This window comes from Pan paniscus, chromosome 5 (genome assembly GCF_029289425.2).
Source record: "Pan paniscus chromosome 5, NHGRI_mPanPan1-v2.0_pri, whole genome shotgun sequence".
Taxonomy (NCBI): Eukaryota; Metazoa; Chordata; class Mammalia; order Primates; family Hominidae; genus Pan; species Pan paniscus.
In genome coordinates this window covers 40,490,605-40,516,632 of record NC_073254.2, presented here as the reverse complement: position 1 = coordinate 40,516,632, position 26,028 = coordinate 40,490,605, and the positions used below count along the sequence as shown (strand labels likewise).

At 37.3% G+C, this 26,028-nt stretch overlaps 1 protein-coding gene across 3 annotated transcripts in view; it reads left to right on the top strand.

Moving 5' to 3' along the window:
• SLC17A3 (solute carrier family 17 member 3) overlaps positions 1-25,780 on the top strand; it is a 29,542-nt gene extending 3,762 nt beyond the window's left edge. Inside the window, exons 2-13 of one of the 3 annotated variants that reach the window (XM_003804556.6) lie at positions 2,076-2,199; positions 8,152-8,363; positions 8,567-8,800; positions 8,885-8,972; positions 15,393-15,479; positions 19,761-19,879; positions 20,018-20,179; positions 20,461-20,590; positions 20,686-20,833; positions 21,174-21,264; positions 25,123-25,259; positions 25,341-25,780. In XM_003804556.6, the coding sequence (XP_003804604.1) occupies positions 2,109-2,199; positions 8,152-8,363; positions 8,567-8,800; positions 8,885-8,972; positions 15,393-15,479; positions 19,761-19,879; positions 20,018-20,179; positions 20,461-20,590; positions 20,686-20,833; positions 21,174-21,264; positions 25,123-25,257 (1,497 nt within the window). In that variant the 5' untranslated portion in view covers positions 2,076-2,108 and the 3' untranslated portion in view covers positions 25,258-25,259; positions 25,341-25,780. Of the gene's footprint in view, positions 1-2,033; positions 2,200-8,151; positions 8,364-8,566; positions 8,801-8,884; positions 8,973-15,392; positions 15,480-19,760; positions 19,880-20,017; positions 20,180-20,460; positions 20,591-20,685; positions 20,834-21,173; positions 21,265-25,122; positions 25,260-25,340 lie in introns of those variants that run through there. The other 2 variants (XM_057302447.2, XM_055113245.1) reach the window with 2 other exon arrangements.
• The last annotated feature ends 248 nt before the right edge of the window (positions 25,781-26,028 follow it).

The window sequence follows — 26,028 nt, the reverse complement described above, 5'->3', positions numbered from 1 at the left end:
AAGCAGAGCCCCTAGTAGGGGGTATAAAGTCTCACAGCAATAGAGTCACATTAAATTCACCTCATAAAGGAGCAGGGGAGTGAGAATAAGTATCATTCAAGGGAGAAAAATTGCTAATGGAAACATCATATTCTTGTTTAGCATTGCCATGTAGCACAAAACAATGCAGGTTGACCCAGCTTTGTCATTTGGTAAAATATCTCCCAGGCAATCTTTGAATATAGAACCAGGGCAATTTCCCTAGAAACAGAAGACCTATTTTTAAAATGTCCTGGCCACACCATGGAATTAGAATGCCCAATGCCAAGATCTGAAGAGACATTAATACTACACTTATCATACGATCCAGGTATTCCACTTCTAAGTGTTTATCTGAGAGAAATGAAAGCACATGTCTATACAAAGACCTGTACATTAATGTTCACAGCAGCTTTATTTGTAATGTCAAAAAACTGCAAACAATGCAGTTTTTCATCAAAAGGTAAATAAATGGATAAACAAATTGTGATATAGCCATGGGGTGGAATATTACTCAGTAATTAGAAGGAATGAACTATTAATATGTACAACAACATGGATGGATTTTAGAATAATTATACTGAGTGAAATAAACCAGGAGAAAAGTGAGTACATACTTTGTAATTCCTGATATGGTTTGGATGTGTCCCCACCCAGATCTCATCTTGAATTGTGGTCCACATAATACCCAAGTGTCAAAGGTGGGGCCAGGTGGAGATAATTGAATCATGGGGGCAGTTTCCCCCATACTGTTCTCATGGTAGTGAAGAAGTCTTATGAGTTCTGATAGTTTTATAAATGGGAGTTCCCCTGCACAAGCTCTCTTGCTTGCTGCCATGTAAGATGTATCTTTGCTCCTTCTTTGCCTTTTGCCATGAGTGTGAGGCCTCCGCAGCCGTGTGAAACTGTGAGTCCATTAAACCTCTTTTTCTTTATAAATTACCCAGCCTTGGGTATGTCCTTATGTCACTCCTGTCTTGGTGAAAACATACCTCTGAGTAATAAAACTTTTATTATAAAGAGATACTAAGAAGTTATTCCTTAGTTTGCAACAATGATATCAGGGCAGTTGTGGTTAAGTACTAGTGCTTAGACGTTTAAGAGGATTTAATTTATTAAGCTAACAAGTTTGGTTTATTACTGGTAGAAGCAGTTATATATTTTGAGACTTTTTCTTTAAGAGAATCATAAATTTAATAATATGAGCACTAAACATAGCACAAATATTACAATTCTACACATAGTAACACATAAAAATCTCCTTGGGCATTGAAGATCCTAGTATTGTAATGTAGTAATGGTTCTTTTTAGTTCTCTTATACGCAAAAAGGTCACAACCTCCATGTTAGTTATTTCTAGAACTCTACAGACACATCATCAATCTATGGACAATAATAATATGAGATTTGAATGTTATCTTCTCACTATGCAAATTTGGTCCCCAATTATGAGTGACACACATATCAGCGATACCTACAGTGAGTCAAATGAGGAAGCAGTATGGGAGTTGTCAGGGGTAGTAGAAGCCAGGTTCTCAGGTGCAGGTAGAGGATTCCAGAGGAGCATAGCTCTGAGGTGACCCACTGCTATGGTAGCTCCAGTGATGATGACAATCAACTGTATTATACAGCTTTTACTTATTGGGTGTCTGGCAGTGTTCTAGGCATGTGCAATCTGTTTAAGCCAACAGCAACTTTTTGATGAAGATGTTATTGTTATTAACAACAGATGAGGAAACTGAAACACACAAATGTGCTCCTAGTGGCACTTGGCACAGTAAATCATGAACCTGAGTTTGAACTTGGGAATGCCTAACTCCAAAGCCATTGCTCATAAACTGGCACACCGAGAGCACTCTAGATCCTAATAAATAAACAATTCCAAACCTTAGGTGCAGTATGCTTGTTGTGTTGAGCCAAGAGGGGATAATGAGCCTCCCTGTCTCCAACCAGATGGAATGGGCCACCTTTTTTTTCCTTGGTGCCCTTGTTTAAATATTTCAACGGGGAGTCCCTTTCTCTCAACTGATGCATGTGAATTACATATCTCCCTGATAGGTGAAAACCATTCACTAGGAGAGGAGAAACACAATGGCCACCAAGACAGAGTTGAGTCCCACAGCAAGGGAGAGCAAGAACGCACAAGATGTGCAAGTGGATGAGACACTGATCCCCAGGAAAGGTAAATTTGACCTCAACTGCTTGGTTTTAGGATTTTACAGTGAATTCTTTTTGTCAACGTATTACTATAAAAATGAATTTGTGATTTTTAAGTTCTTTAATTCTTTTTACAAATCCAGTGAAATTAACATATTTTGCAAATATGAAGGAAATAAAAATTACTAAAAAGAAGTGTTTTATTTTTGACAGTTATCTTTCAATCTGTATCTATCCAATCTTTACATTCTTGATAATTGCTACTGAATTGTCTACACATAGTATTGTGTGTCCTGCTTGTGATTTCATGTAATATTTTAAACGTAACTGTATTGCTTAATTTAAAAAAGTAAAAAAAAACTAATTATAGATACTTCAAAAAACAAGAAATAAAAAGATTGTCATAAGCTTAATTCAATGACTATAATTTAATTTTATTGCCTTTTTTTGTATGCATATTTTGAATAGTTCTATAGTTTATGTATTGTGTTGTATATTTTCTAACTTGACAGCATATAGTTTTCTATATTGCTTTATTAGATTCACAAAGTGTGAATATCTTTGTGAATCTTATAAAGCAATATGGATTCTTAAAGGATACACATTATATTCCAACATATCCAATAGATGAAGTATTTCTTAGCTGAAAAATCTTCTTGTGACTGGATATTTAATTTGTAGGGTTTTCTTTTGTTACTCGGCTATTAGATCTATATATGAACTATATATGTTACTTAGGTTATTAGATGTTTATGAACTATGTATGTAAGTTATGATATATGATGATAAATGAATATTATTTAACATGACACTAGTCCACATTGGAATTATTTCTTCAGGGTTTATTCCTAAGAAATGAAAATTGTGAGGCAAAGAGTTTACGTATTTCATTTCCTTTGTTCACTACAGAGACGTTAGTTTTTAATCCAAACAAAAATAAAAACACAGGGAGGATTTTGAGCAGAAGAGGAGGTGATTTTATTTATGGTATGGTGAGAATACTCCAACTGCTGTATTGAGAATAGATTAGAAGCAAGGAACCAAGCTGAAGGTTACTGCAGAAATTCAGGCAGGAGATATTGGTAACTAGAACCACATGGAATTAGCTCTTAGCCAAAAAATAACAGTGGCCCTTGTGAGAAGTTGGTGGATTCTATACACATTTTGAATATGAAGACCATAGTACATTCCAGATCAAGGATTGCAAAGTGTTTGGAAGAATGAGATTTCTATCAACTGAGCTGGGAAAGACTCTGGGTAGAAGTTTTGAGGTGGTAGGGCTCAAGAGTTTGGTTTTGGACCTATTCAGTTTGATCTGTTAATCAGTTGATCAATTGAGTTTTAGTGGAACAAAAATAATGATGTATCAATGGTGTCTTCAGTTTGACAAAATGCAGTATTATTGTATTATATCTATGCTTTATTTTAATTTAAAACATGCTATTGCACCAATAGTATTTTCCACTTATGTAACCAATTATCTTAGCAGTACTAATTACATGATCTAGTTTTCTTCCATTAATTGCCACACCATTTACACACTGCATGATTCTTTTGGATGTTTTTCTATTGTTCCTTAGATTTTTCTGAGTATTCTTATTCTTCAATACAATAATGTCTTAACATTTTAGTCTCATGATAAATTTTGTAATGCAAATATTTTTCAATACTTACCTCCCAAAATTCTTGTATAGTCATTCAACTAGGCTTTATTATTTTTTGCCAACTGTACTCATTTTCTATTTCTGCATGCATATTACCATAAACATAGTAGTCTGAAGCAACATACATTTATTATCTTACAGTTTCTGTGGCTCAGAGCTCCAGGCACAGTTTGGCTTAACTGGTTCTTCTTCTCTGGGTCTCACAAGGCTACAATTGATTGGTTGATTAAGTTGCATTCTCATCTGCAGTATAGACTAGGGAAGAGCCCACTTCCAGGCTTATTCAGGTTGTTGGAAAAATTCATTTTCTTATAGCTGTATGACTGAGGGCTCTGGCTGTTTGCTAGATTTTGGCTGAAGGCCATTCTCAGGTCTTAGAGGATGTTTGTGGTTCCTTATCATGTTAGGTTCTCCAACTTCCTGCTTACTTCATCAAGCCCACATGAAGAGTGTTTATCTTTAGTCTGCTAAGATGGAGTCTTATATAACATAATGTAATCATGGGAGTGACGTCCCATCACCTTTGCCATATTCTGTTGGATACAAGCAAGTGAAAGGTCCTGGCCCCATACAAGGGAAGGGAATTAGATAAAAGTGAGGATACCATGAGGTGGTAATCACTGGCGCCACCTTAAGGTCTGTCTGTCACATCAAATTAAGAAATAAGCTTCCTGGATTCTGAGTACAGTAGTACTGAATTCATTAATATAACCTCTCACATTCAAAAACCTATGATTTCATGGTGTCAGTGCCCTCTTCCAGTAGTTAAATAGAATACCCTCAGGTGCTTCTTAATTTACACTTTCTCACATGCATACAGACCCACACATTCTTGTATAGCTAGGGGTGATCACAAAAAATTTAACAGACAGCACATCACTGGCACCAATCTATTAGAGTAGGCACAACTGGTATAGTTCATTCAGAATGAACACAGGACACAAATAACTTTTAAGGACACAAATAGTGGCCTGTAGGAAACACTTAACATCTGGCAAGCACCAGACTAAGCCTTTTAAATACACTCTCTAGTTAATCTTTCAACATTCTCATGAGGCAAATGTTCAACCTCCTCATTTGTAAGCCATTAGTCTCTTGGTTTGCTGATACCCTTTTTGGTAGCTTTTGACACCTGGGATCCCAAGGGAACTTGGGAAAATCAGAGGCCACAAGAACTCACAAATTATTAGTTGACTTGATTGATAGAGGAAGTCACCACCAGTGCTGAATCAGATTGAAAAAAAACCCTTACAAAGATACTATGTTTCAGTTAATTCACTACAAAGACTTGTACTTCATCAATAGAAGATAGCATAGCCATAAGGGGAATCCTCCTTTATTAATCTCAAGGCACCTTTTTATCCCACATCACAGAGCCACATAAACCCTACAGCTGGGTGCACGTGGATTGTATTAATCACAGAAGTATTCTCATGGAATCATCTTGGACAAAACAGAAGCCACCATATATATGTGCTACAGTAGTTAAGAGCATAGACACGTGAGCTACATTGTGAGCTGGTCTCTCTGTGCCTGTGTTTCTTCATCTGTAAAATAGTAGTAATAGCTGCCTCATAGTGTTATTGTGAGGATTTGACATCATGTTACATGACCTATCATGGACATTTGAAGTACCTACTGACTTCCTCTTCCCTGAAACTCTTGTCCCCTTGGCTTCCAGGACACCGCACTCTCCTGGTTTTCTTCTTATCCCACCACCCATTCCTTTTCACTTTCCTTTGTTTGTTCCTCCCCCATCTATTCAACCTCCAAACACTGGAGAGCCCCAGAGTTAGTCTTTGGTTCTCTTCTCTATTTATTTCAATTTCCCAAGTTTTATGGCTTTAAGTATCTTCTGTAGGTTATTAACTCCCAATGTTATGCCTCAACTCCTACTTCTCTTCTAAACTTAAGAACTGTATATCCAACATGCTCAACATCTTCTCTTTGGTGCCTAAGAGGCATCTCTGTTTTAACAAGTTCAGTAGTAAGCTCTTGACCACCCTACCTTACAAACCTGCTCCTTCCAAAGAACTTTCTTCCTAGGAAAGCAGAACTTCATTCTTCTTGTTGTTTAGAACAAGAACCTCTCAAACTCCCCTTCTCCTTGCCTTCCACCCACCTGTAAAACTGAAACTCTTATTTGGTGTTTTTTCCACGCTGGGATTTATCTGTGGTCTGACCACATCTTAGCTACTGCCATGACCCTAATCCAAGATAGCTTCACTTCTCTTCTGAATTATTGCAATAGCTTCCTAACTGCACTTCCTCCCTATCGTTTTGTTCTCATTTCTGCAGCCAAAGAGATCCTTTCAAAATGTAAGTCATATCATGTCCCCCTTCTGCTGAAAACCCTCCAGTGGCCCCCATCCCACTCAAAGTAAAAGCCAAAGTACCTGCAATGGCCCACATGTCTTGAACAATTCAGGCCCCATGATCTAGCTTTCCTGACGTCTCTTCTTGTACCCCTGGCTCACTCCATTCTGTCATAGTCCCCTCTTTTTGATTCTTTGAACATACCAGGCACTCTCCAACCAGCTCCAGGGGTGTTCCCTCTACTTGGTATGTTCTTTCCCCAGAGGTCAGCATGACCACCTCTCTGGTATGTCATTGGGACTTCCTCCTTTCTTGCTTTATTTTCTCTACAGCATTTATCACCTTCTAATACATTATTTGATTTACTGTTTGTGTTTCATATTTTGTGCTTCTCTCTGGAATGTGAGGTCCCCAAACACAGGGCTATTTGTGTGCTATGTTTGCTGCTACACTTCTAGGGCCCAATATTGGAGGTGATTGATGAGTGTTTTGTTCGATGATTGATTGAAGATGTCAAATCTGGACTGGAGGACGTGGCCTAGAAGAGTGGTCAGTCCAGCTCCCTGCTATTTCTCCTGCATTGAATAGATTTATCCACCCAAGCATAGGGTGAACTGGACAATCCCAGGCTTGCTCTGCTAAAGTAGCTACATGGTAGGAGAGTAGACAGCTTCCAGGCAGTCTGGAGAAGATACAGAGCTACACATGCTCAATTTATTTACCCTATCTCATTGATTGAAATCCCTTTTCTTCCCACGCAGAAAAAAGTGAAAGGGTACACATGCTCCATTTACTTACCCAATCTCATTGATCTAAGTCCCTTTTCTTCCCACACAGAAAAAAGTGAAAGGGTTGGAGAGAGTTCCAAAGAGCTGCTCTGCCTGAAGTCCTTGTGTAATAAATCTGAGCCCAGATAAATACAGCTTCTTGGCTCATACATTTTATATTTTATTTGCTCTTCAAATTAGACTGTTAGCTGTGTTCTGCCAGGATACCTTCTACTCACTTAATATAATGTTGCAAGACTTTTTAAGAAGTTGAGTAGAGACCTAACCTTTGAAACTTTTATACCATTCAATCTCATCTGATTTTTTTCCCAGATTTTAACTTCTGAAGAGTTCTTTAATTTCAACCACAAATGCCGATTTCCCTATGTTTTACTACATTTTTTGGACAATTTAGCCAGGATCTGGAAAAGGGAGAATGAGATTTCTACGTTTTAGTTGCCATCTTTCCTGGCTGTACAAATACAGATTATTTGAATGCTGTGCTCATTTCTTTTTCCACTATTTTTCACTTGATTTTTTCATAGTTTGTGGGTGTCAATTTCTCTAATGAGAGAATCTTCATTGGAGTTTAATCTCAAAATTTAAATGAAAGTATATCTTCAATACTTGAAGATGTGAATGGAATACACCTATACCAATGGACAACTCTCTTCAAAGTGTAACTTACATTTCATTTACATACATAAAATTTATACATATTATACATAATATATAGTGCATTATATATAACAATACATGTCACATATAAATTATATGCTATACATGTATATATAGTTATACATACAAAGTATATGTGATATATTATAAATTATATGTAGCTATTTAAATATGTGCACATATTCATATGTATATATTTTCTTTTCATATATATGTGTTACATATACACACACACACATATGTATATGCATTTACTTGTGAGTAATTTCATCAACTGTAGAACACAGTGACCTAGGAATGGTAGATACAAAATTCTAGGATGAACAGAATCCCCGAGATCAAGTTAGGCTCTACAAAGCTGTGGTATAAAACGTCCTTTAGCTCAACTCAGTGATCTCCTTTTGTATCTTCCTTTCATAAAGCCAACAGAAGTGTCATTTAAGTAATGATTTAAATCGTTAAGTGATCAGGTACTTTTTAAATCATATCTTGTGAAAAACTAATGTTAGCTCAATTTTAAAAAACACTAATATGATGTCATAATATTTCCAGTTCCAAGTTTATGTTCTGCTCGCTATGGAATAGCTCTCGTCTTACATTTCTGCAATTTCACAACGATAGCACAAAATGTCATCATGAACATCACCATGGTAGCCATGGTCAACAGCACAAGCCCTCAATCCCAGCTCAATGACTCCTCTGAAGGGCTGCCTGTTGACTCATTTGGTGGCCTAAGTAAAGCCCCAAAGAGTCTTCCTGCAAAGGTAAGCAACATAAGATATAAATTTGTGCTTTTCTTTTTGCTGTTTGTTTGCTTGGATATTTATTTTTCTAGAGTATGTATGTTTAAAAACTTTAATGGAGAAAATAGTGATTTGAAAGCAAGCAAAAGGTCTAAAGAAGCTTTCTAGGGTATGTAAGAACCTTTTTGTGTAAGGTTTACTACAGCATTCTCTGTTTCTCTAAGGCTCCTGTGTATGACTGGTCTCCTCAAATCCAAGGCATCATCTTTGGTGCTGTTGGCTATGGTGGCATACTGACAATGGCTCCCAGTGGATACCTGGCTGGAAGAGTAGGAACAAAGCGAGTGGTTGGCATTTCTTTGTTTGCAACTTCATTTCTCACTCTATGCATCCCTCCGGCCGCTGACTTTGGAATAGTCTTGCTCATTGTAACTCGAATAGTCCAGGGCCTAAGCCAGGTACCCAATATTTTCTAAATCTGAGTTGGATATGAATTTCTACATGGCACCACACATTAAGAACTCTAATCATTTTAATTTCAGTCCTCAATACTTGGGGGTCAGTTTGCAATTTGGGAAAAGTGGGGCCCTCCACAAGAACGAAGCAGACTCTGCAGCATTGCTTTATCAGGTAAGGACATGTAATCCAAATGGGTACACTACAATCCAACATTCTCCCACTGGGTTCCTTGACAACTTTTCATTGCGTAGTTCCTCATCATCTGCTCAATGTCAGTGAAGCATTTTTAAATTAAAAAGACTGGTCCTTTGTCTATGACATGACTTTCAGTTATTTTCCCTAGGATGTCATTTGTGGCATGACTTTGCCTTTACTATGACTTGGAGCATTTAAAAAGTATTTTTATGTGTTCAAATTGATCATTTTCATGGCATCTGGATTTTGAGTCATAGATGGAAAGGTTATAAAAAAAACTCCACCCATGCTTTTTTTTCTTCAGTTTATATGGTTTTATCTTTATATATTAATTCCTGACATTTGGGAGTTTACTATTATTCAGTGGAAGGTCAAGATTCAACTTAATCTTCTTTGGAGTTGCTCTCAATTGTCCTGAGAACTTCTTGTTGACAATGATCTGCCTGGATACTGTGCTCTGAATGAATATTCTGGAGGAAGAAGTCTAAGTTATACTGGGGAAGTGTGGAAAATGGACAGTGTATGGTTAAGAAACAGGAGACTGCTAAAGTGGGTGCTGGGTGAGAAACAAAAGGGTAACTCTCCAGGTAATTTATGAGTACCAAGAAGCCAGGGACCCTTCAAGTCCAAAAAATAAGCTACACACACACCCTGACTGACAGCACACTCTAAAGCCCTCACAATTCTGGAGGATTAGTCTCTGCCATTTAGAACTTGGAATCAGAAAATTCACTTTGTTTATCACACTGAGGGATTATCTCAGAATACAGCACAAGAAAATCAGGAGATGGAAAGCATGAAAGAAAAGTTAAAAGACTTGGACTGAAGACAGTGACCTTATGGAAAGTAGCAACTCCCTTTCCTCTCACTTCTGAGTATATAGAGACTGAACAACCAGAATAGGTCAAATGACAGTATCTAGACGAATCTCAGTAGCCTACAAAGGGTGCAGGTTCCAGAAGTTTTCTCATCTTTGGTGTTGAAGGGCTGTTTCAGAGGCTCCAGGCAGGTGATCCTTTCTGGCCTCCAAACCTAGTTTAGAGAGCATAGAGTCCATGATTGTCTGAAGACAACCAACAGAAATCCACTGGAGAATCCCATCGGCAGGTGGAGTGAGCTGAACCTGCCTGCTTTCCTCAGTAGATCTTATAGAAATTGCCATTTCTGATGATCCTGGGGCTCCTCTGCAGACTGTACTGGTGGATGGAATTGCTCAGCTCATAAGGTTGGCATAGGACTACCCCAGAAGGCACCTGCCTTTAGTGGAAGGGCTTAAGCATTACCAGCCTCTAGGACACGGTGTACTGTATCTTCTAAGGGAGCCTAGAAAGGTGCACCTATTGTAGATAGGAAACTTTGCAGCCTCTTAAGGAGCTTAGTAACTTAAGGGACTGAGCAGACCAAACAGAACTGGTAGTTCATATTTAAGGCAGGTTTAATAGTTGATAAGAAAAATTAACCCAAACACCTTTAATCTAAAAATAATGCAATATCATACAGCAGTGAAAATGAAGAAACTGTAGCTGCATGAAACAACATAGATTAATCTTAGAAACACAAATGTTGTATGAATAAAGCACATCTATCATGGAGGAAAATGCCTTGATACTTTGGTAGCCTAAGGTACACTACCAGACAAGCTATCCCAGAGGTCATAGAACAGATAGGCTCACAGACCACATTAGGTGCTGTAATTGCACAGTTACAGTAAATTTAAAACACAGGGTAAAAAGTAAGGGGGAGGAGTGGAAATGGGGTATGTTAACCCATGTGAGATAGAGTACAAGCAGGTAGAAGGATCGCATGACCTGAATCAAGTGTGCAGAATGTTCAAGTGTTCAAACATCCTTTCTCTGTCTTTCTGCTGCACCAGCCTTACCACTGATGGTGTGGTTCTGAGAACCAGAGTTGAGGTTCAAACAGGGGTGTCCAGAGGAAAGGCATCAGGGCCAATGACATGCACTTGCTGTATGGGAAAAACACAAGGATGAGTGCTGCTGGCCACAGCTCCATTCCCTAAAGAACTAACTAACTGCCATGGCTTTGTGTTTCTTGAGCACATGGAGACAGAATGGGTATCTCCAGTGGATACTGAATTAGGCCCAGACAAATATTGAGTCAGCAGTGCTGTGTTGTTAAACAGGCTTTTTAGGGGGGAAAATAAGCTCATTTATAGTATTTATCAGTTTCTGTGCTCTAAACACTCCCACCATAGCTGATTTCAAGATTCAGTCAAGTCACTGAACCCGGAGTTGGGAAGAGATGGCCACATTTGAATTTCACAAGCTTCAGTGCTTCCCTGATTGAGTGCCTCTAAACCTCCATGAATGTTCAGAGACTCATGTTTAAAATCATTGCCTGACTAATATTATTTGTCTCTTAGTCTTCATATCCTTTTATATCTATGTTCAAAGATAAACATGGTATTCTTAGTAAATTACTTATCTTTAATTTACATAGTTTATGAATCTCATCTATCCATATCTCTCAAATTACTGACTTTGTTATAATCAATACCCAACACATCTTATGATATTTGACTAATGTCTTATAAGGTGAACTTATTTATTTTCTAAGGTAGAAATGAATATTCTCATATAATACAGCAAACACATTACAGTGTCTTAGAAAAGGACATCCAGGATGATACAACTTTAATGAAGCCCAAAACATAAAAACAAAACAAATACACTTTAGATATGAACATATATATGATACAGCTCACACACAGGTTGATACATGTGATATCAACCTATGATAGATGTGAATGCATGTATATGTATTTGTGTGTGTGTATTTGAGCATTAAATAAGCCAATGTAAATCAACTATTAGCCATGAACTGTTAGGCATCTGAATGGAGATTGGCTTATAATTTGGAATTTGGTAGCGACATGAGAAAAAACAGGACATACCGAAAATTCCTCAGTATTTCAATAGAAATGGTATTTAAAGCCCTGGTCCTGGACAAGACCACCTAGAGAAAGAACATAGATGGAGAAGAGGAGAAAATCAAGGGAATAGCTGTGAGGACTTCCAGCATTCAGGACTTAGACAGAAGAGAATGACAGGCCAGCAAATGTTCTGAGAAGCTTCCCATGAGGCAGTGGGAAAACAAGGTAGGTGTGTGTGACAGATGCCTCAAGACAACAGTCAGTCAGAGGCCAACTGTACCACACGCTGCTGGGGTTGAGCAAGTGGCCACAAGTCCAGCAGGGTGGAAGTCACAAAACACCTTAACAAGAACCGTGTCAGTGTTTTGAGAGTGAAAATGGAGGTGTGTTGGGAGTTGGCTGAGGAAAGAACAAGAAGAAAGAGAATGGAGGCAGTTAGCACAGCCTTTTGGGAAGTTTTGCCTTGAAGAGAGGCAGAGAAATGTCAAAGTGCATGAAGGGGGTTCTGAAGGGTTTGTTTTGTTTTGTTTTGTTTTGTTTTGTTTTGTTTTTATCATGAGCCACAGGAAGCTATATTTGCAGCTACTCAGGTGGTTGAGTCATGAGAATCACTTGAACCCAGGAGGCAAAGGTTGCAGTGAGCCGAGATCATGCCACTGCACTCCAGCCTGGGTAACAGAATGAGACTCCATCCCCTCCAAAAAAAGTTCACGAATAACATATGTTTGTGTACTCAGAAATTATGGGAAACATTCAAGAGTTGAGGAGGGAAGTGAGGATGCAGAGAGAGAATACATACTCTTAGGAGTCCAAACCTGGGATAGATTGGAGGAGATGGGGTCCAGAGGACAAGAAGGGACCTGGCTTTGGATGGATGCAATGCAGGAACCTGTCCCCCATTATAGTCAAAGCAAAGGCAGAAAGTTCAAGGAAAAGATGCAAATTTGGTGGACTTAGTGGTAGAAAAAGATGCTGTTTTCCATCTCCATGTATCTGTGGCCTGGGGTCAGGCAGTCTCATTTCCAACACTACCTTCCCCTGTTATTAACAATGTGACCTTTGGCAAGTTATTTAATTTTTCTCTCTATTTACTCCATTATAAATCTGACTACTAGGGCTTAAATGAGGCAACACAAGTAAATAAGTGACTTTTTTTTCTTTTTTTTTTTTTATGTTATGTGGTGGGAAAAGATCTTCTAAACAAAAGAGTAAATGTAGAGGTCATTATAGAGGAGAATGAGAGATCTGGCTCCGTAAAAACTTACAGCTGAATTACAAAACACAACATTAAAAAAATTAAAGATGGGAGGATAATTGCAGCCAGCATACAGACAAAGGATCATTCACAATACATAAAGATTCTGTAAATTAAGGCAAAATTAAACAAGCAAAAGAAACAAAGATAAAAAGATTATGAACAGACAGTTCACAGAAGAAATAAAAAATAATAGTTAAAGATAGAAAAACATGTGCAACTTTACTATGAAAAAGGAAATTAAAATGGGATACTCTTTATTATTTACTCTACTTTTTTTTTTTTTGAGATAAGGTCTCCCTTCGCCACCCAGGCTACAGTGCAGTGGCATGATCTCAGCTCACTGCAGCCTTGAACTCCTAGGCTCTAGTGATGCTCCTGCCTCAGATTCCTGAATAGCTGAAACTACAGTCAGGCACCACCATGTCTGGATAATTTTTTACTTTTTGTTTTTTGTAGACACAGGATATTACTCATTGCCCAGGCTGGACTTGAATTCCTGGCCTCAACTGATCTTCCCACCTCGGCCTCCCAAAGTGCTGGGATTACAGGCATCAGCCACCACCTCTAGCTCTCTTTTTCACTTTTTCATTAATATTGGAAAGGTAATTTTTTTTTTTTTTTTTTTTTTTGAGACAGAGTCTCACTCTGTCGCCCAGGCTGGAGTGCAGTGGCGCAATCTCGGCTCACTGCAACCTCTGCCTCCTGGGTTCAAGCAATTCTCCTGAGTCAGCCTCCACAGTAGCTGGGATTACAGGCGCCCCCGACAAAGCCCAGCTAATTTTTTGTATTTTTAATAGAGGCAGGATTTCACCATGTTGGCCAGGCTGGTCTCGAACTCCTAACCTCGTGATTCGCCTGCCTCGGCCTTCCAAAGTGCTGGGATTACAAGCGTGAGCCACTGCGCCCGGCCAGAAAGGCAACTTTTAAAAACTTTGAGGGGCTGGGCATGGTGGTTTATGCCTGTGATCCAGTGCTTTGGGAGGCCAAGATGGAAGGATCACTTGAGGCCAGGAGTTCAAGGCCAGCCTGGGCAACACAGCAAGATTCCCATCTCTATAAAGAATTTTTTTAAGTTAGCCAAGTGTGGTGGCATGCACCTGTCATTCCATTTCTTCGGAGGTTGAGGTGGAAGGATTGCTTGAGCCTAGGAGTTTGAGATTACAGTAAACTGTGATTGCACCATTGTAATAAATCTCCAGCCTGAGTGACAGAGCAAGACTCTGTCTCAAACAACAACAAAAGAAACAACAACAAGAAAAAACCTTTGAGGATATTAAATGCTGTCAAAGAGATGAGAAAAAAAACCCCAATATTTTTGGCAATTTAATTTGGTACTACACACTTCTAGTAAGGTACTTTGTCAGTATTTACCAAAATTTAAAATGCACGTAGCCTTTGATCTAGACTTTGACCTAGCAAGTCCACTTCTGCTATTCTATTGTGCAGAAATAAATTATGTCTATGTTCAGAGTAACTGCGTAGACTCTAGAATGACATAAAAACGCTTACAAGACTAATTGTTGAATAAAAAGTGAAGTCACAAAACAATAGAAACATTATGATCCTGTTTACTTAAAAATGATAATACCTATACACATATATAGTATTTGATGGCTTAATATTAATGTTCATCTGGAAAATAAAAAACACAATCACCTAGAAATGCTTGAAAAAGTAATAAAAAGGGAACATGCCCTACCATATTAGAACATTCTGAAAAGCTATAAAAGTTAAAATATTTATTAGCACATTTATAGAAAAATCTAGCTTTCTGTCTACATATTACGTAATGCATTTACCAAGAGGATGACTATGTGTAGATATATATTATTTATGTGTGCAGAAAAGAAAAGGTATGCAATTATATATTGTATAACACATTGTTACTAATGGTTAATTTTAGAGAGACAAGTGAGAATGGCTAGGAAGGCACATGAGGGGAACTGTGGCTCCTTGTAGTAGTTTACTTTTACAATAAGCATATATAACTTGTGTAATTAAAAGAACATGAGAGGAAGTATGACAGTCATCTGCTATGTTATAGGGAACTACCAGAAAAATGTGCTCTCAGGAGAACATATGAAATTATATGTTCTTAAATCATAAATTTGAAGTTTGTGCATTCTAATATTCTCGTCTCCTTATGGTTTAAAGCTACTGTTCTATAATATGTCATCTATCAATCTGTATGTTTTTGCCAGGTAGAAGTCTAGAGTCCCACAGCTTACTTTCTCTCTCTTTGCAGGAATGTTACTGGGATGCTTTACTGCCATCCTCATAGGTGGCTTCATTAGTGAAACCCTTGGGTGGCCCTTTGTCTTCTATATCTTTGGTAAGCTACTATCTCCCAGTTCCCAGAGTTTCATATGCAGAAAGATTCTCCTCAGTAAGTATATTTTGTGTATAGTTTTCCAAAGGAAATGAGTCAAGACAGATAAATCCTAGAAAACCAAATATCTTAATCTAAGGGAATAATTAGTCAATGCCATAAAAAAATTTGGAAGTTCTCCTGCCTATTATAAAGTGCTATTAACCCACCACATTGTGTTATTATCACAGGGTAATCAGTCATACTCTGCTGCCATTGAAGGCAGTAGGGGATAGGCTTGCAGGTCAGTGGTAAGACACGGAAGGAAGAAATCCAGAGAGGTAGGTGCTGCTGTGGGTTTTGTCTCAGAGTAAGCACAGGAGCAAGGCATCCTGAGTAGCACAGGAGCAAGGCATCCTGAGTAAGGCTCAAGTTTCTTAGAGAGGAGAAAACAGGAAACACCAAGGGGATGAATTTTGCCAATCTCCGCATTTCTCCCAAAGCCTTCCATTTAGTTATTAGAAATCGAGAAAGAACTGCTCCCTCCATAACTTCCACTTTAGCAGCTTTTACATTCTACTTTCAAACCTTTCATTAGTTTGCATTCATTTGTTTATACATTTAACTCCCCTTCTGGACAGTGAGCTCTTTGAGGGCAGAGATAGAGTCCTGTTGGTTCTTGGGACTGTACAGAGTCCAGGGAACAAAGATGTTAGTTACCATGGAAACATTAATCAAGAGAAAACTGGGGGGATATATTAATATCAGATAAGAATGGCTTCAGAACAAGTAATATTACCAATTCACAAGAAGATATAACAATCTGAAATGTATATGCACCTAATGACAGAACTTCAAAATACATGAAGCAAAAACTGATAGAAGAGTAAGGAGAAATCAACAAATCCACAATTAAAGATGGAGGCCTCAATATTCTTCTCTTAATAATCAATAGAATAAGAACACAGATTAAGTACATTTTATTCAACAACAGTAGAGTACTTATTTTCAAGTGTGCTTCAAACATTCACCAGGATAGACAATTTATGGCCTACAAAAATAAGATGGAACAAATTTAAATGAGTTCAAAATAATAGAAAATATGTTCTTTGAACATAATAAAATTAAACTAGAAATGAGTGACAGAAAAGCCTCTGGAAATACCCTAAATATTTAAAAACTTAGCAACATACTTCCAATGAGTTAAAGAAAAAGACACGAGGGAAAGTTTTTAATCAAATTGAATGAAAATGAAAATCAATATATCAAATTTTGTAGCATGTAATTAAAACAATGCTTAGAGAGAAACTTTTAACATTAAATGCTTATATTAGGCAAGATGGTTCTCAAATTAATGATCTAAGCTTATGCCTTAAAATACCTAGAAAAAGATGATTTAAGTAAACCTAAATCAAACTGAAGGAAGAAAATAACAAAAATACATGCAGAAGGCCGGGTGCGGTGGCTCACGCCTGTAATCCCAGCACTTTGGGAGGCCAAGGTGGGCGGATCAGGAGATCGAGACCATCCTGGCTAACACGGTGAAACCCCTTCTCTACTAAAAATACAAAAAAATTAGCCAGGCGTGGTGGCGGGCACCTGTAGTCCCAGCTACTCGGGAGGCTGAGGCGGGAGAATGGCGTGAACCCGGGAGGCGGAGCTTGCAGTGAGCCGAGATCGCACCACTGCACTCCAGCCTGGGCCACAGAGAGAGACTCCGTCTCCAAAAAAAAAAAAAAAAAAAAAAAAAAAAAAAAAAAAAAAAAAAAAAAATACATGCAGAAATTAATGGATTTAAACCAAAAAAGAGATTTTGTTCAATCTACAATTGGTTATTTGAAAAGATCAATAGCATTGACAAATCTTTAGCCAGATGGAGAGAGAGAGAGAGAGAAAGAGAGATAAACAGAGAGAGAGAGAGAAAGGAAAGAAAAATAACCAATATCAAGAATGAAAAAGAGGACTTTTTCATTCATTCATGTAGGCAGGGGAAAATCATTGGTGAAGGCTGAGGACGGTGCCTACACTCACAGAAAATCAGAGATAGTACTCATTTTCATAAGACAGACTGAAAAATTCATAATTCATGGGTCACTGGATGGAATACTCATAAATGTTGTTCCTCAGTAGTGAGAAATTATTAGTCTTACAGGGAGTACTGCTGTGGATCTCTCTAACAAATGGTGATGGCCACACCTAAAAGGGGCAAACTATTTCCACATAATTTAATCATATCCCAAAACAAAGCTTAATAAGATTTACAGGAATACAAAACTATCTGGCACCCAGCTGGATATAATTCATAATGTCTGGCTCCAACCATAGATTACCAGACATGAAGAAAAGGAGAAAAATACAACTTATAATGAAGAGAATAATAAATTGATCAAAACTAACCCAGAGCTGACAGAGATTTTAGAATTAGTAAACAAGGGCATTGAAATAGTTACTATAGCTACATTATAGCATAAGTCTGTATGTTCAGAAAGTTAAGTGGAGACATAGTAAATATAAAGAAGACCCAAAAAACTTATAGAGATGAAAAGTACAGTATCTGAGATGAAAAATGCACCAAATGGAGTTAATGACAGATTAGATACAATAAAATAAAAGATTAATGAACTTAAAAACAACAATAGAAATCATCCAAAACGCACCACACAGAGAAAATTATAATATTAAAATGAGAACATCAGTAAGTTGTGGAGTGCCCAAAACAGAAAAGTAGGATGGGAGAACAAAAACAACATTTTTCAAAAATATTTGAAGAAACAATGGCCAAAAATTTTACAAATTGGATGAAAACTATAAATTCACAGATCCAAAAAAGTCAATGAACCTCAAGGCCAAGAAACATGAAGAAAACTACATCAAGTTACATTCTAATCAAATGGCTCAAAACCAGAAGTAAAGAGAAAATCTTAAAGTAGCCAAAGCTAAAAGATGTGTTATAGAGAGAGGAACAAAGATAATGCTGAATGCAGCATTCCTTCCTGTTAGAAGCAGTGCAAGAGAGAAGGCAGTGGAACAACATCTTTAAAGTAGTGCAAAAAAACAAACCGAAACAGAAACAGAAACCAAAACCTGTCAAACTGGAATTCTAGACCCAGTGAAAAAAAAAAGTTTCAAAAACAAATGCAAAATAGAGATGTTTTCAGATGTAGAAAAGCTGAAATAATTAGAAATGTCAATTAAAGACAACAGTACGATTTTCAATAGCATAAAAAATATTCAACATAGGGATAAACCTGCCAAAAGATATGTGAGGGCTGTGCACTGAAAACTAAATTTTTATGGAAATGCAAAGATTTTAGAATAGCCAAACACCTTTGAAAATAAATTACAAAGTTGTAGGACTAACACTACCTGATGTCAAGACATATTATAAAGTTATAGTCTTTAAGACAGAGTGGTATTGACATAAAGATTGGCAAATAGATCAATGAAACAAAATAGAATCATAGACTCATGATTCTATTTACTTCATATAAAGTAAACTGAACTGATATTTTAGAAAGGTTCAATAGATAAAGGATAGTCTCTTTAACAGAAGGTGCTCAAAAATTGGATATCCACATGCAAAAAAATGAACTTCCATCCATACCTTGGATCATATATAAAAACTAAACCAAAATGAATCCCAGACCTAAATATAAAACCTGAAATTATTATCCTTCTAGAAGAAAACATAGGCAATAATCTTTCTTATTTACACAAAGATTTCCTAAATATGACACCAAAAGCATAATTCATAAAATTAATTGATAAATTGGATTTCATCAAAGTTAGAAATATATCCTCATCAAAAGGCATTGTTAGGATAATAAAAAGACATGCTGATCCCAGGAGAAAATAATTGCAAAACACATGTGTAATAAGGACTTTTATTCAGAATGTGTAAATAATTCTCAAAACTCAATAATAAAAAACCAAAAAAAAAATTGGGCAAAGACACTTCATCAAAAAAAGATAGAGGGAAAATAGGCACATGAAAAGATGCTCAACTCATCCTTAGTTATTTAAGAAATACAAATAAAAACCATAAGATATCTCCACACACCTATCAGAATGGCTAATATTAAAAATATTGAGATATCAAGTGTGGTGCCACTTCTAGGCTCTGTAATTTCCACACACACAAATAAACAGGAAATGTAAAATGGGTGAATTGTTTCAGAAATGGAAAAGGGATATAATGAACATGAGCTTTTCCTAGAACTTATACCAGAAAATATCCCAACATAAAAGAAGTTCACCCAAAAAGCAGAAAACAGCCCATTTACCAAATTTACCCTGTGCTTACAGGAGGTGTTGGCTGTGTCTGCTGCCTTCTCTGGTTTGTTGTGATTTATGATGACCCCGTTTCCTATCCATGGATAAGCACCTCAGAAAAAGAATACATCATATCCTCCTTGAAACAACAGGTACATATAAAGACACCAACACTTTTCTGAGACCTTGTATCTGGATTTTCTTGAGGCCTTAAATCTGGATTTTTAAGGGTGACTAAGTGTGTGAGCATCTGTCGGATTTACCGTTATGACCAGTAAATTTGTTTTCAGGTCAGGTCTTCTAAGCAGCCTCTTCCCATCAAAGCTATGCTCAGATCTCTACCCATTTGGTCCATATGTTTAGGCTGTTTCAGCCATCAATGGTTAGTTAGCACAATGATTGTATACATACCAACTTACATCAGCTCTGTGTACCATGTTAACATCAGAGACGTGAGTATGTTTCCTTCCCTTCCTTTCTCCTGCTTGCATGGCTGACCAATTACTCTGCCCTCACTAATCATTCCATCTGAGAAATGTATTTCTTATTACCAAAAATAATCTAATATTTAATACTCATGCCAGTAGCTTTTCTGGGGTATGATTTAAGAGGTTACTGATTTTCCTAAGAAAGTATGATTTCAGAATGTCATTATTATTAGTAGTAATTTATCAACAAAAGTTGTGGTCTCACTGCCTTTATTATGGCAATTTACTCAATCTTTTCTCTTTAGAATGGACTTCTATCTGCCCTTCCTTTTATTGTTGCCTGGGTCATAGGCATGGTGGGAGGCTATCTGGCAGATTTCCTTCTAACCAAAAAGTTTAGACTCATCACTGTGAGGAAAATTGCCACAATTTTAGGTAAGAACAGAGCTTGAGGGTCAGATAATTCGCGTAGCATACAACAGCCAAAGAATGCATCTCACTGTTTAATTTGTTTCTTCTTCATTTCCTAGGAAGTCTCCCCTCTTCAGCACTCATTGTGTCTCTGCCTTACCTCAATTCCGGCTATATCACAGCAACTGCCTTGCTGACGCTCTCGTGCGGATTAAGCACATTGTGTCAGTCAGGGATTTATATCAATGTCTTAGATATTGCTCCAAGGTAGGACTCTGATCTCCACTATCAGTTTCACATTTTCTTTAAAAGATTTAGCTTTCAGCTTTCTGGGATCCCCGAACTTAGGAAATGAATAAACCATAGGGGAAGAACCACAGATAGACCTGTGGCCATTTTTTTCAGGTATGTTGAGGAAGGGGTATTGATTTGTCCTCATCCCTCTCATTGAATATACATAGTGCAAGTCCTTTTTGATATAATTGTCTAATTATAATTATATATAATTGTGAAATATAATTGAGTTATAGATTCATACATGGATCAGGGCTGAAGGATACTGTCAAACATCTCTGGATCTAGACCAGAACATTCCTGTCACCCACAGGTATTCCAGTTTTCTCATGGGAGCATCAAGAGGATTTTCGAGCATAGCACCTGTCATTGTACCCACTGTCAGCGGATTTCTTCTTAGTCAGGTACAATTTTTTTGTCATGAAGGACTCCAAAAATGCTCTGCTAAATCCACTTATAAAGGTGATAGCATGTATTCAAAGACTGAAAAATAAAGTTAAATTTTGGATAATTTGTCATTAAGATGAACCTGGTAAAGAAAAATATAGAATCATTTCTTTGGTGACCTAAAGCCTGGTTCATTCTCAAGCAAAGAACTAAATAGTGATTGCTATCTTTGAAACTGAAACCACACAGCTGCATAGGTGTCTTGGGATAATAATTCCATGCATAAATGCCAACCTGCTATGTTTTGGGCAATACTTTGAATTTGTATCCAGCATCTACAAGGAACTTAAGTTTACAAAAAACAAATGAACCCTTTAAAGAGTTTGCAAAGAACGTGACCAGATTCTTTTCAAAAGAAGACATATACGTTCTTCTTTTGAGAATTGTCTTCTCATGTCCTTAGCCCACTTTTTGATGGGACTGTTTATTTTTGTCTTGCTAATTTATTTGAGTTTGTTGTAGGTTCTGGATATTAGTCCTTTCTCAGATGTATAGATTGTGAAAATTTTCTCCCAGTCTGTGGGCTGTCTGTTTATTCTGCTAACTGTTTCTTTTGCTGTGCAAAAGCTCTTTAGTTTAATTAAGTCCCAGCTATTTTTGTTTTTATTGCATTTGCTTTTGGGTTCTTGGTCATGAAATCCTTGCCTAAGCCGGTGTCTAGAAGGGTTTTTCTGATGTTATCTTCTAGAATTGTTATAGTTTCAGGTCTTAGATTTAAGTCCTTGATCTATCTTGAGTTGATTTTTGTATAAGGTGAGAGATGAGAATCCAGTTTCATTCTCCTACATGTGGCTTGCCAATTATCCCAGCACTATTTGTTGAATAGGGTGTCCTTTCCCCACTAAATGTCCAAAACACATGTGAAAAAATGCTCAGCATCACTAATGATCAGGGAAATGCAAATCAAAACCACAATGCGATATTACCTTACTCCTGCAAGGTTGGCCATTGTTGTTGGCCTGGATGACTATTGGTAGGAATGTAAACTAGTACAACCAGCATGAAAAACAGTGTGGATATTCCTTAAAGAACTAAAAGTAGAACTACTGTTTGATCCAGCCATCCCACTACTGGGTTTCTACCCAGAGAAAAGAAGTCATTATACGAAAAAGATAATTGCACATACATGTTTATGGCAGCACAATTCACAATTGCAAAAATGTGCAACCAACCCAAATGCCCATTAATCAATGAGTGGATAAAGAAACTGTGGTATACATATATATGATGGAATACCACTCAGCCATAAAAAGGAATGAATCAATGGCATTCACAGCAATCTGGATGGGATTGGAGACTATTATTCTAAGTGAAGTAACTCAGGAATGGAAAACCAAACATCATACATTCTCACTCACAAGTGGGAGCTAAACTATGATGATGCAAAGGCATAAGAGTGACACAGTGGACTTTGAGGACTCAGGGGGAAGGTGTGGGAAGGGGGTAAGGGTTAAAAGACTACAAATCCAGTTCAGTGTATTCTGATTGGGTGATGGGTGCACCAAAATCCCACATATCACCACTAAAGAACTTACTCATGTAACCAAATATCACCTGTTCCCCAAAAACCTATGGAAATAAAAAAATTAAAAAATAATAATAAAATAAAATAAAAAATTTTTAAAAGAAGACATATATGCAGCCAACAAAGGTATGAAAAAAGCTAAATATCACTGATCATTAGAGAAATGCAAATCAAAACCACAATGAGATCATCTCACAGAAGTCAGAATGTCTATTATTAAAAAGTCAAAAAATAACAAATGCTGGAGAGGTTACAGAGAAAAGGGAACTATTATACACTGTTGGTGGGAGTGTAAATTAGTTCAACCATTGTGGAAAGCAGTGTGGTGATTCCTCAAAGAGCTAAAAACAGATCTTACATTCTACGCAGCAATTCCATTACTGGGTATATACCCAAAAGAATGTAAATTATTCTACCATCAAGACACATGAACACTTACGTTCTCTGCAGCACTATTCACAATGGAAAAGACATGGAATCAACCCAAATGCCCATCAATGACAGATTGGATAAAGAAATATGGTACATATACACCATGAAATACTATGCAGAATGAGATCATATCTTTTGTAGGAAAATGGATGGTGCTGGAGGCCATTATCCTAGCAAACTAACGCAGGAACAGAAAACCAAATACCACATGTTCTCACTTATAAGTAGAAGACAAAGGATGAGCGTTCATGGACACAAGGAGGGGAACAACAGACACTGGATCTTACTTGAGAGTGAAGGGTGGGAGGAGGGAAAGAGTCAGAAAAAAAAACTATTGGGGACTAGGCTTAGTACCTGGGTGATGAAATATCTGTACAACAAACCCCCATTACATGAGTTTACCTATATACCACAACTGCACATGTGCCTCTAAGCCTAAAAGTTTTTTTTTAGAAAATAATATTTCCGGCCAGGTGCGGTGGGCTCACACTTGTAAACCCAGCACTTTGGGAGGCCGAGGCAGGCAATCACGAGGTCAGGAGATCAAGACCATCCTGGCCAACATGGTGAAACCCTGTCTCTACTAAAAATACAAAACAATTAGCCAGATGTGGTGGTGCACACCTGTAGTCTCAGCTACTCGGGAGGCTGAGGCAGGAGAATTGCTTGAACCCAGGAGGCGGAGGCTGCAGTGAGCCGAGATCGCGCCACTGCACTCCAGCCTGGGCGACAAAGTGAGACTCAGTCTCAAAAAAAAAAAAAAAGAAAAGAAAAGAATATTTCCATCACCCAGATGGTTCTTTTGTGCTCCTTTCCATTCAGTACCCCTCCTGGTTGTAACTATTACCTTGACTTCTGTTTTCATAGATTATATTTTCCCATTCTTGCCTTTCACAGAAATGGAATCATATAGTACCTACCCTAGCTTATTTCATCCATCATGTTTTTGAGATTCATCCATTGGATGTTATAATAGCTTGTTCTTTTCTATTGCTGTGTAGTGTCTCATTGTGTGGCTAATCACAAATTATCTATTGTACTTTTATGGACATTTGAGTTGTTTGGCTATTATCAATAAGGCTGCTATGAACATTGTTTTCTTTTCACTAGAATAACAGTGTTTTGGTTTCATTGCATTCATTATGGTTGTTTTTTATTAAAGGCAAGGAATTCTGGTTATCTATTTCAAATAGTAATAAAATAGTTCCTTTTAAAATTTAATTGATTTAAAAAAACAAAATTTCTAGAAAATTGTAAATAATTATACATTAAAAATTTTCATTTGCATAATCATGCCAAAAAGGGGATAATGAAAGCAAACATTAAGTGTGTGATGTATGCATAGGTATTTCACATGCTGTAAACTCATTTAACTATTGATTCTCACATCAGTTGTGAAAATTGAATTTTATTATTTTCATTCCCTAACAAGCTGAAAATCTGTTAGCATAAGTCTTTCCACAATAAGGATGAACAATCAGAATTCTTCAAACTTAAACATGTATAGCTCAAAAGCCCATAATCTTTTCACAATTCCAGCACAACATAAGAAGAATCTTGAAAGGATTCTCAGCATAGCTTATATAGTCGAGATTCATGCAAAAGAGAAAATGTATGGCACTTGGATAAATAGTGACAAATGCATTTATGTAGATTAATCACAAAGTTCCCCAAATACCCTTTATTAAGAACACTGAATGTATTTTGAAATCCTTTGCATTTAACTATCAAGCCACTTTCAGGAAATGAATTTCTACAAGGAAACCCACCAGTGAATGTTGTCATCTGAACTATTAATATAATGTTTCATAGAAAAATATGAAAGGGGTAATATATACTTGGGGTTTTGTGTCTCCAGGACCCTGAGTTTGGGTGGAGGAATGTCTTCTTCTTGCTCTTTGCCGTTAACCTGTTAGGACTACTCTTCTACCTCATATTTGGAGAAGCAGATGTCCAAGAATGGGCTAAAGAGAGAAAACTCACTCGTTTATGAAGGTAAAGGATAGTGATTTTATGCATGGTTATAGCCATAGAAGCAGCTGAAGTTTTAAATTCTATATCATTTTCCTTTCTTAGTTATCCCACCTTGGATGGAAAAGTCATTAGGCACCGTATCGCATAAAATAGAAGGCTTCCGTGATGAAAATACCAGTGAAAAGATTTTTTTTCCTATGGCTCTTTTCAATTATGAGATCAGTTCATTATTTTATTCAGACTTTTTTTGAGAGAAATGTAAGATGAATAAAAATTCAAATAAAATGATAACTAAGAATGCAGTTGTCATCTTCATAGAATTAACAATGGATTAAGAGGGCTTGCTGTGTGGGACCCAGTATGTTAGATTCCATTACTGGATACAAGAAACAATGTTTTAAAACCTTTAATCCGGGTTGACAACCTCACTAGGGCAATGATTTTTCCTGTTTGTGAAAATTAATATTACTTTCTATTTATTGGGTTGGGTATTGTCCATGTGTTCTTCCCTGTATGTCCTCCATTTATTTCCATCCTGCTCAGGCTCCAAGAGGCTGACCCATATGGATTGCATCCTGTACTCCCTTGTCCATTGGCTTCTGCTAGATTTTTAAGGGAGATAGGTAGAGTCAGGTGGTGTTTATCTCTGACAGTCTCTCTTTTAGGGTGTGCAGATGGCTGAGCATTCTACAGTTCACAGCTCCTGGAAGGCAGCCCTTTCCATATGTTCTCATAACTTCTCTCTTCCTTGTCCCTTCAGCCTTTTTTATTTGCCTTTATTTGGCAAGCT